This window comes from Garra rufa, chromosome 11 (genome assembly GCF_049309525.1).
Source record: "Garra rufa chromosome 11, GarRuf1.0, whole genome shotgun sequence".
NCBI lineage: Eukaryota > Metazoa > Chordata > Actinopteri > Cypriniformes > Cyprinidae > Garra > Garra rufa.
The window spans coordinates 35257530-35276516 of record NC_133371.1 but is presented as its reverse complement, the minus strand read 5'-3'; the positions used below and the strand labels follow the sequence as shown (position 1 = coordinate 35276516).

Here is an 18987-nt window from a genome sequence, read left to right as displayed (position 1 = left end):
GTGATACAAGACCCTCCGCTTCGCGTCCTGATCACACTGTCGGGGCTTATTTCTGCGATAACTACCGGCTGCCTGTACATTATCCCTTACATATATTAGTGGTGGGCATAGATTAATTTTTTTAATCTAGATTAATCTCACTGTAATCTTGGAATTAATCTAGATTAATCTAGATTAAAATGGCTAATTTGAATTCTGCCGAAGGCATTCAGAATATGTGTGCTACCCAAATAATGACTAAAAAAAAAGTCTTTGAGAACGGGTTTCTCAAGCCAAGTGGCGCATTAGACCAGGGGCTTATCTCCTGTTTCCAAAATGCATCATAAACTGCTTGCCAATTGCATTTACAACACAATTAACTATACAAACTTGTGTAACCAACTATTCTCACACTGCATGTACTTCTGCGTAAAAGGCTGCGCGACATGCGAGTTGCAGTTAAATACACAGACGCGCACGGGCATGGATATCTGCGTGCATAGTCTTCGGTTAAACGGCATTGCTTTTAGAAGCGTCAATTTAGAAGCGTCAATTCAGTTATATATATATATATATATATATATATATATATATATATATATATATATATATATATATATATATGTGTATGTATATATGTGTGTGTGTGTGTGTGTGTGTGTGTGTCAATAATATTGTTACTTTAGCACTAAAATCAGCACATGAGAATCATTTCTGAAGGATCATATGACACTAAAGACTGAAGTAATAGCTGCAAAAAACAATGTTTTCCTAAACTTTTTGAACTGTAATGTATGTGTGCAATTTCGTACATGCATATTTTATATATCTTATTCAAATAGTATGTTTGTCTATTAGTTACAAACTAACTCAAGCTTATTATTTATAGGAGTACAGACTGGCTCATAAAGTCAATGCTGTGTCTTCATCTTTCAGTTCTGTTTTTACTTTAGTGAGCAACTGCAATTTTTTTGAACCCCTTAAGACAGAAAAAAAAATAAATCGTTGTTGGTTGTGTGAATGTTTGTGTTCTTTAGGGAAATGTATCTGAGTCAGCAAGACTTTTCAGAAAAAAATAAAACCCCTCGTCTGTTTTGAAAGAGTCTCTATGGGTTTCCTAAAAGCGGCAGAGCCGGAGAACTTGGCATTTCATTTGGTGTATTTGTTTTTTATTTACCCTGTAAATCAGCGACTCAATTCCAGATTTCAGCACTACCGCGAACTGCTTTTATCCAGTCGTATATACACACATGCTTAGGTGTTCTGGAGGTCACGCCCGAGATATCATCACATGGTTACCCAATTACAAAACGGCTCATTACTCCTAAAGATGTCGCTGCAGGTCATTTATCACTCCTACATGTTCAAGCGCTCTTCTTGCTCCATTTCTTCTTATTTCACTTTCAGCTGACCTTCCTGATAACCCATCACCACTCTGTAGTGCTAATGCTTGAGGTCATGTTGCCTAATAGTTAAAAATCTGCTCTGGGAATCAAAAGGTTGCAGGTTCGAATGCCGCAAGGGGTAATCCATGACCTGTCAGCATTGTGTTCTTAAGCAAGGCACTCAGTTAGTCCAAGGGGATTGTCCTTGCAAAAAGTGGTCAAGTAATCTGAAAGAAACTTTCAAAGCAAGACCCATTCTAAGAATGTCATGTGTGCCCTTCAGGTTCGCTGTGTTGAGAGACCCAGCAGACTGGCTGATCGTGAACCCCTTCAAAGGCAACGTCACCACCAGAGCCATACTGGACCGCGAGTCTCCACACGTTCACAACAACCAGTACACTGCTCTCTTCCTGGCCACAGATAACGGTAGGACATTTTTTTTGCATGGGGTTATTCACTGAGGTCAAGTGTGATGTAATAACTTATGATGTGAGGTAATGAGATGTGATTTAGTCAGTCATCACTGCGTTAACTGTGTGACAAATCACTGTTTCTGACATTTAGTGAGAAAATGTGGGAGATGAATGTCAAAGAGCCTATCAAGAACATGCAGGGTCATATACTACCCTGAATGTAAAGAACAAAATATTATATTTATTTTTTAGATTTTTATGCTCATCAAAGCTGCATTTATTTGTTAAAAATCCAGAAAAAAACTTCAAAACAAATTTCAATGTAAAATAACTGTTTTCTATGTGAATTATATTTTAAAATGTAACTTATTCCTGTGATGCAAAGCTGAATTTTCAGCATCATTACTTCAGTCTTCAGTGTCACATGATCCTTCAGAAATCATTCTAATATGCCAATTTATTATTAATGTTGAAAACAGTTGTGCTGCTTAATATTTAGTTGGAACCTCCGGATTCAGGATTCTTTAATAAAAAAAAAGTTTAAAAGAACTTAATTTGTTTATTTAAAATATAATTATTTTATAACAATATAAACTACAATTTAAATGTTTGGGGTCAGTACATTTTTATTCTTTCTTTTTTTTACTTTTTTTAAGGATGTGTTAAATTGATAAAAAGTGATAGCAAAGACATATTGTTTATAATATTTCTATTTTGAATAATTGTTGTTCTTTTTAATTTTTTAGTCATCAAAGAATCCTGAAAAAAGAATCACAGGTTTCAAAAGAATATTAACCAGCACAACTGTTATATTGATAATAAAAAATACTAAATCAGCATATTAGAAAGATTTTTGAAGGATCATGTGACACTGAAGGCTGGCGTAATGGCTGATGAAAATTCAGCTTTGCATCACACGCACATTGCATTATATTTTAAAATTTATTAAAATAGAAATAACATTATTTTAAACGGTAATAAGATTTCACAATATTACATTTTTTTTCTGTATTTTTGATCAAGTAAATGCAGCCTTGATGAGCATAAGAGAATTCTTTAAAAAAAAAACATCACAGTACTGATCCCAAACTTTTGAACTTTAATTTAATTATAATCATCATTAAGAATAATGAAGATAGAAACTTACATTTAAAACGTCCAGATACAGTACTTACAGATTACAGTACACAACTGGGTTTTCTTTTCTTTTGTAATAAAAATAGACATAATAAATCCACTTTCTTATTTTGTCTTTTGTTTTGAGGAGAAAACACAATCTGAACATGTCTTGGTGAGATTTTCCTTTCAAGAAGGTTTGTACAATGAAATACCAGTGTCAAAATCAAGGTCTTGGCATGTTGAAATGTTTCTTAGATGTTAGATCAAGCGGCCTGATGTTACTCATATCGCTAACACATTTCACTGTTGAAAATGTTATGATGTGTCTGAAAGAAGGCCTTTCTGCGCCAGTAATTGGCACTAAATCTTTTATAAATGCCATAGACATTGCGCATACAAAGCGATTACTCTTTTGTCTTCTCAATTGCCGTCGAAACTATGCCAATATCACGGTGAGCCCTTTTTCTAGGGTTCTTTATGCAAGTCATCAGCCGTGCTTAAAACGGCTGAGGTGGCGTGGCCCACGGATTATTCTCTCGCCACAGGAAATTACACGCTTCTGCAGGTCAGAGAACACAGTCGTTGCATTAGTGCTCTCTGGGTAGTATAGTAATTTCTCTCACTTGGCATAAACAGCATTTAATTAACCTCTGAATGAGTCACTTCTCAATGTCACATCATCTGACAGGGACACTCAGAGGTTCTCTTCCCGGTTCTCTTCTCGGTCTGTTTGTTCATCTGTAGAAAGAGGTTGGATGTGGCATTTGTGAGATGACAGATCCATTAAACGAAACGAGCCAATCAAAACAGTTCAGAAGTGCCTGTATTTACAGCTGTGATTTCATACTGTGCAAATTTATATTCATAAATGCTTTTAAGGGGGATATGGTACGAGCTGAATGCACTTTTCCTCATTGTTTGGGATAGCGCACAACCATGCTACTCTTATTATTTTTGCAGTATAAATTTGCATGCAATGTAAGAATCAAATGACCCACATTTTCCAAATTGTGCAGTAGCACACCACACTGTATCAATGATTAACTGGCTTTACGTTGTCCTTTACATATTGCATACTATTTTAAATACATAAAAAATTATAGGCATTATTAATATATATATATATATATATTAAAAGAGTATTCTATTCTAAACATACCCTCACTCTATTTATATCTCTCTCTTTCCTCCTTATTTTCTCTTCACTTCTAATTTAGTCAACGCAGTCTGGATGAGATGTGCTCATTTCAGCACATGTATATCCAGCGCTGTTGACTCTGAGCAGGTCTTCCTGTCATCACCACCTTCTCCAATTCACACTCTTTCTCTCTCTCTCTCTCTCTCTCTCTCTCTCTCTCTGTCTCGCATGAGGGAATTGAGGAGTGTGAGAGATGTTGATTTTAGGCTAAATTGCTTTCTGTGATCGTGAGGAAAGCTAGATTGTGAGGCCGAACAAATGCAAGTGGCTTCGTTTGCAATGGAGAGGATATCAAGACAGGTGAAGCCCAAAGCAAAGTGCAAATAACATATAAGAATGGCACAGCCCAGACATCAATCTGAGTATATATGCAAATCCAAGTTTAACTTAAGATCGATAACGGTTTGATTTCATACTCGTAATAAGTTATTAATCATTGTTTGCTGAGCTTTTGAAAAGGTTATGGTGACTGCAGCTATGTGTCATATTTCAGAGTTGTTATTTGCATTGAGATGTAGACATTGCGGATGCAGACCAGAGGCTTATTTCAATAAATGTCAAATGCCTAAAATAATGTTTGCTTTGAAGTCACTTCCTGCATTATCTTTCTTTGTTTACTTGTTCAGCTGAGTTCCCTTGAATCAGGTGGGAAAAGTTGCCTTGTTTTAAGTATAGTTGACCCAAAAAATGTGTATGTGTGTGTGTGTGTGTGTGTGTGTGTGTGTGTGTGTGTGTGTGTGTGTGTGTGTGTGTGTGTGTGTGTGTGTGTATAGATAGATAGATGTTAAAAAGTGTCATAAAAACACCATAAAAGTCATTCTTATATCATTCATACAATATTACAAGTCTCATAAAGCCACACAATGTTTAATATAGAAGTAGCAATCTCTGATTTGTAAACAAATGATTCTTTTGAATAATTTTTTCTGTGAATCATTTGATCACTGAGTTGTAGTTGAAACCATTAAAATATGGTCTTGAGCTGGAAGCTAGAGATTACGGTTTATACATTTTTAAATATGGATATTTTTCTTACAACAACGCATTGAATCACTTCCCTTGGACCCATGTAGAGTACTTTTTATGGTGGATGGATGCACTTTTTTTTGGCTTCAAAATCTCAACACCCATTCACTGCCATTATAAAGCTTGAAAGAGCCAGGACATTTTTTAATATAACTCCAAGTGTATTTGTCTGAAAGAAGAAGGTCATATACACCTAGGATAGTTTGAGGGTGAATAAATCATGGGGTAATTGAAATTTTTTGGATGAACTGTCACTTTAAATTAAAGGAGTAGTTCAATTCCAGAACCAAAATTTACAGATAATGTACTCATCCCCTTGTCATTCAAGATGTTCATGTCTTTCTTTCGTCAGTTGTAAAGAAATTATGTTTTTGAGGAAAACATTTCAGGATTTTTCTCCATATAGTGAACGTATATGGTGCCCCGAGTTCGAACTTCCAAAAATAATTTTAAATGCGGTTTCAAACGATCCCAAATGCGGTTGTAAATGATCCTAGCCGAAGAAGAAGGGTCTTATCTGGCGAAACAATCATTATTTAAAAAAAATAATAATAATTACAATTTATACACTTTTTAACCTCAAACACTGATCTTGTCTTGCTCTGCCTGAACTCTGTTTTTTCTAGTTCAAGACAGTTAGGATATGTCGAAAAACTCCCATCTCACTTTCTCCCTCAACTTCAAAATCATTCTACATCGCTGTTTTACCTTTTTTGTTAAGGGTGTTTGATCTTCTTTGCATGTTCACTTTGCAAACACTGGGTTGGTACTTATTCAGCGATGTAGGATGATTTTGAAATGATTTTTGAAGTTGAGGGAAAAAATAAGATGGGAGTTTTTCGACATATCCTAACTGTCTTGAACCGGGGAAAAAAAGTTCAGGCAGAGCAAGACAAGTTGAGCATTTGAGGATTAAAAGTATTTAAATTGTAATAAAAAAAAAGATAATTTTGCTAGATAAGACCCTTCTATCTCAGCTGGGATTTGGATTTGCATTTGGGATCGTTTGAAGCCGCATTTAAACTGCATTTTGGAAGTTCAAACTCGGGGCACCATAGAAGTCCACTATATGGAGAAAAAATCCTGAAAAGTTTTCCTCAAAAAGTTTCTTTATGACTGAAGAAAGAAAGACATGAACATGTTGGATGACAATGGGGTGAGTACATTATCTGTAAATTTTGGTTCTGGAAGTGAACTTCTCCTTTAAGGAAATAGAAATCAGTTGAGGCAAATCTCTTAAAGTCTAATATTTGTCTTTGTTTCATATTATGTGGTGAGGTTTTGTTTCCGTGCTTCAAACCCGGTGTTCAAATTATGCTTTTCTCCTTTTGTGTGGTTGTTTGGATGCGTGTACTGTGCTGGATTTTGCACTGCACGTGTTTCCCTGGTATCCCAGGCAGATCTAGTCTATCACAGACTCCCTATTCCTTGACAATCTGTCCGATGATTGCATGACATGAAAGTCACAGTGGTCACTAACAGGCTATCGATCTAGACTGGAGTCCCATGTCTTTATTTCAAGGGCTCAGATGAGTGTTGCCTCTCTCTCTCTGTCTGACCGCTGACCACAGAGAAGGCGAGAGCACTGATTGAACAAGAATGATAGAAGGGAGAGGGAAAATGAGAAGATGCTGAACAGATAGAGGAGAGTGTAGATAAGACTGGGTGGAGAGTTGATGTGGTTTAGTGTGTGTGTGTGTGTGTGTGTGTGTGTGTGTGTGTGTGTGTGTGTGTGTGTGTGTGTGTGTGTGTGTGTGTGTGTGTGTGTGTGTGTGTGTGTGTGTGTGTGTGTGCTCGTAAACAGTTCTCTACCCTTGTGTGTTTACACGTATGACTTCGTTTTAAAGGATAGATCATTTTCTCTTACAATGTCATCCCAACCCTGTTGATTTAAATATTTTTTAAAGAAATCTCCCACATATTTATATGTACAGTTTGCAGAATCTGTTAAATGTTAATTATTTGATCAAAATAAGGGGGATCATGCAAAATGCATGTTGTTTTTTATTTAATACTGACCAGAGTAAGATATTATGTTTACATTTAGTCCAAAAGAGAAAAAAGTTGAATTTTTAAAAATTACCCTGTTCAAAAGTTTACATACACTTGATTGTAAATACTGTGTTGTTACCTGAATGATCCACAGCTGTGTTTTTTGTTTAGTGATAGTTGTTCATGAGTCCCTTGTTTGTCCTGAACAGTTAAACTGCCTGCTGTTCTTCAGAAAAGTCCTTCAGGTCACACAAATTCTTTGGTTTTTCAGCATTTTTGTGTATTTGAACCTTTTCCAACAATGGCTGTATGATTTTGAGATCCATCTTTTCACATTGAGGATAACTGAGGGATTCATATGCAACTAATACAGAAGGTTCAAACACTCACTGATGCACCAGTAGGGAAAAACAAGGCATTAATAGCCAGGGGTGTAAACTTTTGAACAGAATGAAGATGTGTACATTTATCCTAATTTGCCTAAATATCCTTATTTTTTCATTGAGTACTGCCCTTCAGAAGTTACAGAAGATCCCTTTTTGTGTCATAGAAGATGAAATAAGTTAAATTTACCCTGACATTCAAATTCAAACAGTTTTAAAAACAAAACTATTTTCTCTTCTTGACTATATGTAAACGTCTTTTATGTGAAATATCTTATTCCAGTCAGTACTAAATAAAAGACAACATGCATTTTGTATGATCCCTCTTATTTTGGTAAAACAAGTAACATTTAACAGATTCTGTAAGGTGTATGTAAACTTTTGACTTCAACTGTATATATGAGACGCTGAAGCCCTGGAGCTCACATCTCAACATTGAAACTAATTTTCAAAAAGTACATTCTTGTTTAAAAACTCTTAAAACTACATTCCGTGACACAAAAACAGTATTATTTATGAAATTATAGTGGATTTGGGCATCCACCATGACACTCGCTGTAAGAAATACCACAAGTTTAGTAATATAACTGGTTGGAGTTCCGATCTCACAACAGAAAGAACTGTTGTATAAATCTATAAATAAATGGGATTGAAGGAATGGTGCGTAGAATGTGTGGGAAGAAAATCATTTTAAGTCCAGAACACAGACTAAAATTCTGTGGTAGCAGTATGGAAAAATCTGTCCTACCAACCTCTAACCTGCAGTTGAAATAAATGGATCCATTTTGCAGCTCCCAGTGTGAGAAGTTGCAGACTCACTGGAGTGGTGGGGAGCTGCTGAAGTGCAACACTTTTCTGAGCCTGGTGGGCTCAGTCTTGTCTGTCAGCCTGAGGTTAATGATTCAAGTCCTTACAACACCTGCTGGAGCTCAGATCAGAAGCGTGGAGATGGAGGGAGCTGCGCTATTTCAACATTGGCAGAGGGTCCGTCGTTTAGAGGGCCTAATCAGTTGTTTCGGTGTGAGACACAGGGAAATTTTTCTTGTTCCTTCATTCCCCACTGTGCCAGCAGATGTTCACCCATTCCATCACTCTTCAGGGGGTGTATGTCTGTGTGTGAGAGGAATCCGCCCACCATGTTTATGTCCTGTTTCCTATGGAAGTTTAATTTGCTGCATAAAGTTGTGCTCATACTGTTTTTAACATTGATAATAAGAAATGTTATATATGTGCACCAAAAGCATGTCTATTAACTTATAATCCTTATTTTTTTTAAATAATGCTAAATCTACACATTCTGGAATTTGTAAACTTAACAAAACTGTAAAAGACATATTCTGGCTTAAGGCTAAAATTACATTTCCTTCTCAACTTGCTGCTTATTCAGTGATTTTGCTCCATACACATGAAGAATGTGTCTTATTGAAGAAGTCCTATATGTAGGGCACATCTTCCTGCTTCTAGATATGCGATATCATCATTAAATTTCACCTGGAAACATAAATACCATCGGGTAGCTCAACACCACTTCTCTACGGAACAGCCACATGCTGTGCTTTCATGTTATGTCACAGCTGCCCACGTCCTTGCATTTTATTTAAATACTCAACTGCTGATGTGCACTTGTCATTTAGGGCAGGCCATGTATTATCAGGAATGTTCCTGCACAATATAAAAGGCTCTTTATGTATGCATGAGAAGTTTGCTCGGAGCATTAGCATATGCCTCTGAGACCTTTGAACATCCGCATTGTAGAGGGAGGAACTGCATTCATCGCTCCAGTGCTACCAATCTACCTTCGGGGCACTTGTTTGGATAACATGCTGTTTTCTAGTATTCGGCCTACACACCTGTCCTAGTTTTGTGCAGAGATTGTTGTTTAGTCCTTGTGAATCTAAGGTAAAATTGTTGATATTGTTATAGCCGGTGTATTAGAATTTGACAATCCTGATTAATGAAAATCTAGAAGCAATACTTAACGCAAAAATAAAAATTCTGTCATTAACTACTCATCCTAATGTCATTCTAAACCTGTAAGACCATCATTAATCATCAGAACACAAATTAAGAAATTGTTGATAAAATTGAAGAGCTTTCAGACACTACATAGACATCGACACAACTGCCACGTTCAATACCCAGAAAGCCAGTAAGGACATAGTTAAATAGTCCATGTGACAGCAGTGGTTCAACTGTAATTTTATGAAGCTGCAAGAATACTTTTTGTGTGCAAAGAAAACAAAAATAACAACTTTATTCAAAAATGTATCCACTGCTTGTTCACGAGAGTAACAAATTGCATCAAAAATAGCTTTATTTGTCTTACAAAGATGAATAAAGGCTTATGGGTTTGAAACGATAGCATGGTGAGTAATTAATGACGGAATTTTAATTTTGGGGTAAACTATCCCTTTAATTCTTAAAGGGATAGTTCACCCAAAAGTAGTTTCTGGTTCCTATTGAAATCTAGTAATTTTTCCATACTTTTAAAGTAATTTTTTGGTTGCCAACTTTCTTCAACTATTTTTTCTTTTGTGTTCAGCAAAGAAAAAAATAATAATTCACAGTTTAGAACAACTTGAGGGTGAGCAAATGATGACAGAATTTTCATTTGAAGGTGAACTGTCCCTTTCAGATCTCTCTAGAGTTATAAATTCTAAGAAGTTTTAAAAATGTGCAACTGGTGAAATGTTGACTGTTCTCAAAGATGCACATCAAAAATGTATACATTTATTTACTTATATTATTATAAATTATTAAGGTTACAAGAAAAAGTTTTAAAAAGTTGAGAAAGTTCTTAAAGGGATAGTTCACCCAAAAATAGTTTCTGCTTTCAATTTAAATCAATAGTATGGACAAAAAATACTATATATTTAAATAGGAACTGTCCCTTTAGGATCTAAGTAAGGTTTTAGAAACAACTTATTTTCTTTAAAAAGTAAAAAAAAAAAAAGTTAAGAAAGTTCTTAAAAGGATAGTTTGCCCAAAAATTGTTTCTGCTTCCTATTTAAATCAATAGTATGGGGAAAAAAAATACTGAATATTTCAATAGGAAGCAGAAACTATTTTGAGGTAAAATATCACTTTAAGAAAAAAGTTAAGAACGTTTTTGAAGGGATCAAAAATTGTTTCTGCTTCCTATTTAAATCTATAATATTTTTTTTTCCATACTATTGAAGTCAGAGGGGACCAGCAACTGTACCCACTTTCTTCAAAATTTCTTCTTTTGTGTTTAACAGATAAAAAAAAAAAAAAAAAAAACTCACACAACTTGAGGGTGAGCAAATGATGACAGAATTTTCATTAGAGGGTGAACTGTCCCTTTAAGATCTAAGTTATCAATCCTAATAAGTTTTTAAAAATGTGCAAATCAAATTTTTCTCAATGATGTCAAATATTTTTTTTTAAGAACAACTTATTTTCTTAAGAAAAAAAGTTTTAAAAAGTAAAAAAAAAAAACAAAAAAAACTTTGTTTCTGCTTTCTATTTAAATCAATAATACAGAAAAAAATGTAGATTTCAATAGGAAGCAGAAACTATTTGGGGGTGAAATATCCCTTTGAGAAAAAAGTTTAGAAAGTTCTTAAAGGGACAGTTCACCCAAAAAAAATTTTATTTCCAATTTAAATCAATAGTATGGAAAAAAAATACTATAGATTTAAATAGGAACTGTCCCTTTAGGATCTAAGTTAGCAATTCTAATAAGTTTTAAAAATGTCTTGAAATCTTTCTCAGTCATGTCAAATATATATATTTAAAAATATATTTACATCTTTTTTATGTATATAAAGTGAAAAAAAAAGTTTTAAAATTAAAAAAAAAAAAAAGTTTTAAAATTTAAGAAAGTTCTTAAAGGGATATTTCACCCAAAAATAGTTTCTGCTTCCTATTTAAAGTAGTCAGTGGGGACCAGCACTGGTTACCCACTTTCTTCAAAATTACTTGTTTTGTGTTCAACAGAAGATTTTTTTTTTTTTTTTTTTTTCAGGTTTAGAACAACAGAATGTACATCTGAGGGTGAGCTGTCCCTTTAAGATCTAAGTTATCAATTCTAATAAGTTTAAAAAATTTGCAACTTTTCTCAAGAAAAAAAATCAGTAACGCATCAAAAAATTATAGACTTACAGTATTTATTTACTTATTTTTATATTATTTTAATTAAGTTGTGTTTTGTATTAAGGGTTTGTCTTTATAAATATTGGACAATCTTACTGGGAATATTGCATATTTTATTTATTTTATTATTTATTCATTCAGAAAAAAATTTGATTTATTATATGTTTTGTTAATAGTTCAGAGTTTCACTTCATTTCACTTTATTTTTAGATTAGATTTTTAGATCCTTTACCAACTGAGAAGAGAAACAGTTAAGGGAAGTCAATGAATATTTGCCTGTGGCACTTTCTTGTCCATAATTGGTGCTCTCCAATTTAGATACTTTTCATTTGGAGGACAGCTCCGAGTGAGAGACAGATGTCAGCGGAGAGGTGTTTCATTCCCCACAGATCCTCTCTGGCACTGTACTTTGAAGTAGACCGAGGATTTTCAAAGTGGCACAAGGGGCCACAAGAGCTCTATCCATTTCTCCAGCCAGGATAATGGCGTCGTAATGAGTTCTACCCAGAAAGCCAAGTACATCATGGTTCTTACCATCCACAGCTTTGGTTTCTCCACTGCTCTCTGTTAAAAGTCAAAACAAGTCTGTCTTTCCACCTCCTCTGGCTCTCAAGGGCCATAAGATAAAAGGAAGCTCGACTTCTGTGCACTTCTGTGTTAAGACATGCTCTTTGAGATCGAAGAGGTGCTTTTACTGAGGAGAGATACATGTAGGTGTTGCCCGTTGCATATTGTCTTGGGCTTGTGGAGAACTAGTGCTTTGGTTGGTTGCTTTGCCAAGCTAATAAGACGTAGGAAAACAGACACAACAGCACACTCTCGAATTATCATCCCCCGTCTGCTGGGCTAAATTGACACTGATTGGTTTCTCCAGACACTAGAGAATCTTTTTTTGTCTCTGGACTTTGAAGTCTGAAGTGCCGATGGAAGATGCATTCGTATCGCTAATAACGCAACTCCTGTCATGTGCACTTGTGTGGCTTTCAAGGGGGAAATAGAACTTAATCACGTATGCTCTCTACATACAAAAGAGGACTTTGATGTAAAGAATAATGTCAGGTCTTGATTCAGTATTATATGCTGATGAAGGACGGTCTAGGCATTGTCAAAGCAGAGTTAGAGAGTTCCTTCACTCTAAGTTTCTCATTAAAAGGAACCCATGAGGCTAATCAGAGGCTTTTGTTCTAGAGGGACTTGCAGGTTTAATCGGCTCTTCATTGTCAGGTTCCAACCGAGCTACTCGTGAAGCAAGAGTGCCTGACTTTAATTGCAGATCAATTTTCTCCCTTGTTAAGTTGACGGGGTGTCGACTGCTATATGTGATCGTGTTTTGGATTGTTTTTCTACAGTCCCTCTAGGGCTGATTGAGAAATCAGAGGTTGCTGGAAGGGGAGCATGTCAGATTCCTCTTTCGAAGATTAAGTGCATGTCATGTTAATTGTTTTTCAATAGGTTATTACTCTATAATTGTGCAGTATTCATAAGACGTTTTATATAACCTCCCTTGTGAGGTTGTTGATTTTATTCTTCACACATCAGCTTTTCATTACATTTATCTTTTATCTTTTATCTGGGTAGTATCTGATTGCATGTAATCTGGATTATGCAATCAGGTTCTAAAAATTAAGTACTTGTAATTAGATTAAATTACATTTTAAAATTCTCGTAATCGGTTACTTTTTTATGGATTACATGATTACATATTATTTACACAATAGCAATAAATTATTCATAAATTATTGATTCTCATTAATTTCTTTTAAATTTTCCTTTGTAAAATAGCCAACTGCTTATATACATTCAGAAAGTCCTTAAATTTTGTAGTCAGGTTTCTACACAGCATTTGACCACTGCTTTACAAAAATCAAGAAGTCTTTCAACATTGCATCACTTACTGATAAACACATTGATTTTAATTTGAATTATCACTCTGTAGGCTATTTAACCATGTATTTCTATGTCTTTGGAAGGCTTTTGTCTTTCAAACACATTCAAATGCGCAAATTCACTTTTTGTCATCTGAAATTCACTTTTTTTTTAACTTTTTTGTCATGTTATCCTCTTTTATATACTTACTTGAAGTACTTAAGATTTTAAAATAAATATTTTAATAATTAAGTATCACATTTGCATGTTGATTGGTTCTATGACGTTGCTTATGGTCACATGGCATGCACACTGTAAAAAGTTTTCACCAGATTCAACTTAAAGGTTGTATCAGCGATTTCTAGCCTAAAACATAAAGTGTCAATTTCAGCTGACCTTTCATCGCGATCCGCTCGCTGCCTGCCCCATAAATTGTCTGTGAAAAAAAACGCGTCTCTCTGGTCAGCCTAGGGTCCGAGATATGCCAAAAAAACAATCGGCACTACCAACCTTTCCACACAAAAACAAACAGTGTTCCAACCAATCAGCGTCAGGGGTTTGGTGTTGTGGACTTTCGCTCCGCCTCCCTCACATCCCTGCACCAGTAGGAAAGTCCACAACACCAAACCCCTGATGCTGATTGGTTGGAACACTGTTTGTTTATGTGTGGAAAGGTTGGTAGTGCCGATTGTTTTTTTGGCATATCTCGGACCCTAGGCTGACCAGAGAGACGCGGTTTTTTCACAGACAATTTATGGGGCAGGCAGCGAGCGGATCGTGAAGAAAGGTCAGCTGAAATTGACACTTTATGTTTTAGGCTAGAAATCGCTGATACAACCTTTAAAATCCTGAACTACAAGTCATTGTAACTTATTACAATAAAATGAGTTGATTTAACTTGTGAGTTGAAATTACTTGAGTTGATTTAACTTAAAATTTTAAGGCAGCTGCTAAACTTGAGTTTTTTAGTTGAAACTGGTGAAAACTTTTTACAGTGCAGGTAAACAAATAAAATATTTAATTTTTGATGATTTGAATGATTTCAAAATGTTTTATTTTAATTTAAAAAAAATTAAGATTTAACAAATTAGGTTTTTATTAAACTCATAAACCCCCTGCAGTTTCGACACACACACCAGTTTGGGAAACCTTCATGTAATATACTGTAATGTTTATGTATGTGTGTGTATATATATATATATATATGCATAACTAGGTTACACATAATTCTGAATATTTTTGATTTACTTTTAGATTCATTTTTGCCTAATTAGTGGTAAACTTACAATTAAACATTCCATATTGAAATACAAAAACAAATTATATTATTATTATTTAGTTAGTTAGTTAATTAGTTAGTTTGTTTATCAACACATTACATTACACCAGGGTTTCTCAAACTGGCCTTAATGTAAGATCTGCAGTTTGTGAGTTGATAAGAAGCTAATACATAAACCATAAAAAGTCAAATAAATTTGAATATTTAGGAGTAGTAGGAGTAGGAGTTTTTAGAGAGGAAAATGTAAAAGAGAAAAAGACAAAAGAATTAGGGAGAATCAATAAATTATTAATAAATTATTGCCATTGTGTGAATAATTTGCAGTCATGTAATCCATAGAAATGTAACAGTAATCGGATTATGAGCATTTTAAATGTAATCAATCTATCAAATAAATGCTGTCTTGGTGAACAGAAAGAAAGAAAAGAAAATAATTATTATTACAATTTTTTTTTTTACAATAGTATATGTATATAAATCTACTGTGACATTTTGTGGTTGTCAAATGGTATTGCAAAAGTCCATAGTTAATGTGATGATCCACTAAAAATCACCTTGGGACCTGTTAGTGAAGTTATTTCCGAGGAACGCTCTAGCATCATTTGTCAGATCATTTGTCTCCAATGCAGTGACATTCTTAATGTGAGTTCCAAAGTTTTCATGCATGTCTAAAAACTTTTTGTGTCCACTCTGCATCTAAAAATAGAACATTTAGAAGAACTGATGAATCGAACAAGCTTAGTACGCCTTTTGACAAGTTAATGTGCTGTTACAGTACGCTTGTATAAGTCGTTTTATTCCTATAGGTCGTTGCACTGAAGCTTTAAAATCTCAGCATGCCAAAGCAGAGTGAGAAAAGAGCCATCTGCTCGAGTCCTGTGTGTCCTCTCAGAGTCTGTCTCACTGCGTGACCACTGCAGTGAGCAACCACACACTCCACACCCCCACTGCGCCTTCCATTCTGACTCAGACACCCTCCTGTTTACATCCCATTCACAGCCTTGAGCTCAACTCTGGTACTTTTTGTTTTCAGAATTTGTTTGTTCTCAGAATTTGTATCTTTGTAGCCAATTAGTCTAATAGTTTATCATCATCTTCAGCTCTGTGAATTCTTTCTTTGTCTTTGTCTTATACTTTTGCCACTAGCCTTAAGCTTCCACAGAGATGGAGTAGCCAGAAAGTACCGGAAATCATTCATTTTCAATGAGAGCTGGTGATTTGAGACGCAGTGTGCTAAAGTGCCTGTAGGCGATGCGACAAAGCTGAGCAGAGTTTAACTGAAATGCAATGACTTCCGATGGGAGAAAGTGGAGCTCAAGTGAGCCGCCACATGATAGAGAATGTTACTGCAGTCGAGTTGAAATGTCTGTAGAGTGTGGCAATAGCACAGCCAAAGGTCATGGGTGTCCAGGAAATGCTGGGAATGATAAAATGTGTACTTTGAGTGCAGAAGTGCTTAACATAGAAAGTCTAACCAAATTCTTAAATGCAAATATTGTGGATGGTTTTTAAGTTATCCAAAGAAATGGAATTTGTTTTCATACATTTAAGACTTTCAGATTTTTGTGCATAATAGAACTTTATTGCATTTACATTTAGGCATTTAGCAGATGCTTTTATCTAAAGCGACATACAAATGAGGAGCAGCACAAGCAATTTATCAGACTCAACAATGTTTGTAGTACAGAATGCCAAGTATGAACTAAATTAGCTAGAGCAGAAGTGAAATGCAGAAAAGTAGAAAGATTTAGAGAAGTAGAAAACAAGAATGCATTAGCAAGTTTTATATTTTTATACATAGAAAGTTTTTTTTTAGGGAGTCAGTAAGTGAAAGAGAGAGAGACTGTGAATAGACGGTAACACGGAGCGATACATTCAGACAAACACTTGGTATTAACCCAAGCTGCTAGTCAGTTGGTCCGTCTTCCAGGGCAGCATCAGATGGAACAGACGCTACGGGCCAGTGAGTCAGTCCCAAAATAAAGAAACTCACTGAACCGAGGGTCTGTCTTTGGGGTCTGAGGGGATGAGATAGAGTCCTGTGCTGTCACAAAATCATTAATGCAACCAACAGCATCATTCCCTGACACATTGCTCAAACTTTTCCTTAAAGGTAAAGTTCACCTTAAAATGAAAATTCTGTCATTAATTGCTCGCCCTCATGTCGTTCCAAACCCGTAAGACCTTTTCATATTCAGAACAAATCAGTCAGTAAATAAATAAACTCAAAATGAAAAATATACTAATTATTAATAATCATAAATATAGCTGCAAGCAGCAGTTAAGGGGCCAAGCACTAGACAAGCAAGGCAGCAAGCATCAGAGCAACTGAAGCCATTTTAAGGTGATTTTAGTTTAAAAAGGCTAAAAAATCATCAATACAACCACTAGTAATATGATTTAATGGGTTATCACTTTTGTCCAATAGGTTGCGCTGTTATCAAATCGGTATAGTGTGTTTATTGTGAGGTGACAATGACACAAACAAAGTTTGGTGTCAATATGTCAAAGCTTTGCAGAGATAAAGCATCAGAGTCATTTTGTCATAATGGCTTAATTTTGTTGCTGTGCTATACAAAAATAGTTTTGTCTATTAACACAAAGTCCATAACTTTTTGTCAGCACAGTCTGAAAATGATCTAACTCGATTTTGGTGAAAATGGTCATGGAGGAGTTCGAAAAAGTAGATTTTCAACACAAGTCAAAATGGCAGATAGGAAGTTCGGCCAACTATGGCATAATTGGTTGGCATGACCCAAGGGATATTTTGAGAAGAGTTTCGTTACAATAGGCTAATGCAATCAAAAGTTATTACTTTTGACCAAGAGGTGGCACTGTTACCAAATTGATGTGGCGTGGTCAGTGTGAGGTTTGGTGTAAATACGTCAAAGCTTTGTAGAGATACAGCTTCAGAATAATTTGTTGATGCGAATCATCATTACACGAAAATGGTTTCGTATATTGATACAAAATCCATAACTTTTTGCCAGCATGGTCTGAAGATGCACCAAATTAGATTTGGTGAAAATTGGACCAACTGTCTAGGAGGAGTTTGAAAAGTAGGTTTACAACATAAATCAAAAAAAAAAAAAAATTGGTATCTGTGTTCTCGGAATGAGCATTAGCATTTTTGCAAATTTCTTTATAACTTCTAACCACAAGGTGGCTCTGCCCTGAAACTTTTTGAGTACCATCAGGGCATGATGCTGAAGACACAGAGAGAGTTTCATAATGATACGGAAATCTATACATAAAATATAGCATTTTATGACAAAATTAAAAATGGCTGACATGGGAAAATTGGGTGAGTTGGCATGCTCCTCTGAATCTAAAGAGACCAGTTTTGTGATTTTGGGCCAAACCATTCAAAAGAAATTAACAAAGATAGACATTTTTCTTATCCCTTGACCACTAGGTGGCACTGCTCCAAAACTGTGCAGGTAGCCTCAGATCATGTTTGTTATAATACACACCAAGTTTAGTCTCAATACGCCAAAGCGTTGCAGAGATCTAGCCTAATATCCATTTTTGTGTGCTTTTCATCGAATCCCTTTACGTGTTATTCGAAAACGGTTTGACTAATCAGCTTGAATTCCAGAACTTTTTGCCAGCATGGTCTGAAGATGATCTGAGCCAATTTTGGTGAAAATCAGACAAACCTTCTAGGACGAGTTCAAAAATGAAAGTTTTACAAACTATTAAAAATAGAGAAAACCTAAACCTTATGATTTTTAAATTTTGGTGTCTGTTTGACTCGGGATGAGCCAAGAAATTCCTTCTAGACCTTACGGTCCAAAAGTTATTAGCATAAACATGAGTGACATTTTGGGCAAGTGGTGGCACTAGAGAGTTCGAGTTAGAGACTACAAACTTGCCAAGATGTTGAGACTGTCCTCTATCAATGTGCCAAATTTCATGACTTTCCTGCAAACGGTTCCATGGGCTGTTTTAGACTACCAGAGCGGAAGAAACGGAAGAGAAGGATACAATAAATACAATAGGTGCCTTTGCCTTTTGCAGTGCTTGGCCCCTAATAATCAAGGTAAGGACTAACTACGAAAGAAAGAAAGAAAGAAAGAAAGAAAGAAAGAAAGAAAGAAAGAAAGAAAGAAAGAAAGAAAGAAAGAAAGAAAGATGCTACAAAAAATTAAATGGATTAAAAATAACTTGTCCAAGAACTTTATTATTCAGTACATGAACTCTAATACAACTGCAAAAGCTATCTCTCCAA

General features: G+C 35.2%; 1 protein-coding gene across 1 annotated transcript in view; it reads left to right on the top strand.

Moving 5' to 3' along the window:
- The window catches only part of cdh13 (cadherin 13, H-cadherin (heart)), a 491247-nt gene that overhangs the window by 448564 nt on the left and 23696 nt on the right, over positions 1 to 18987 (top strand). Inside the window, exon 11 of the mRNA XM_073850194.1 lies at positions 1648 to 1790. Within this exon, the coding sequence (XP_073706295.1) occupies positions 1648 to 1790 (143 nt within the window). The remainder of the gene's footprint in view (positions 1 to 1647; positions 1791 to 18987) is intronic.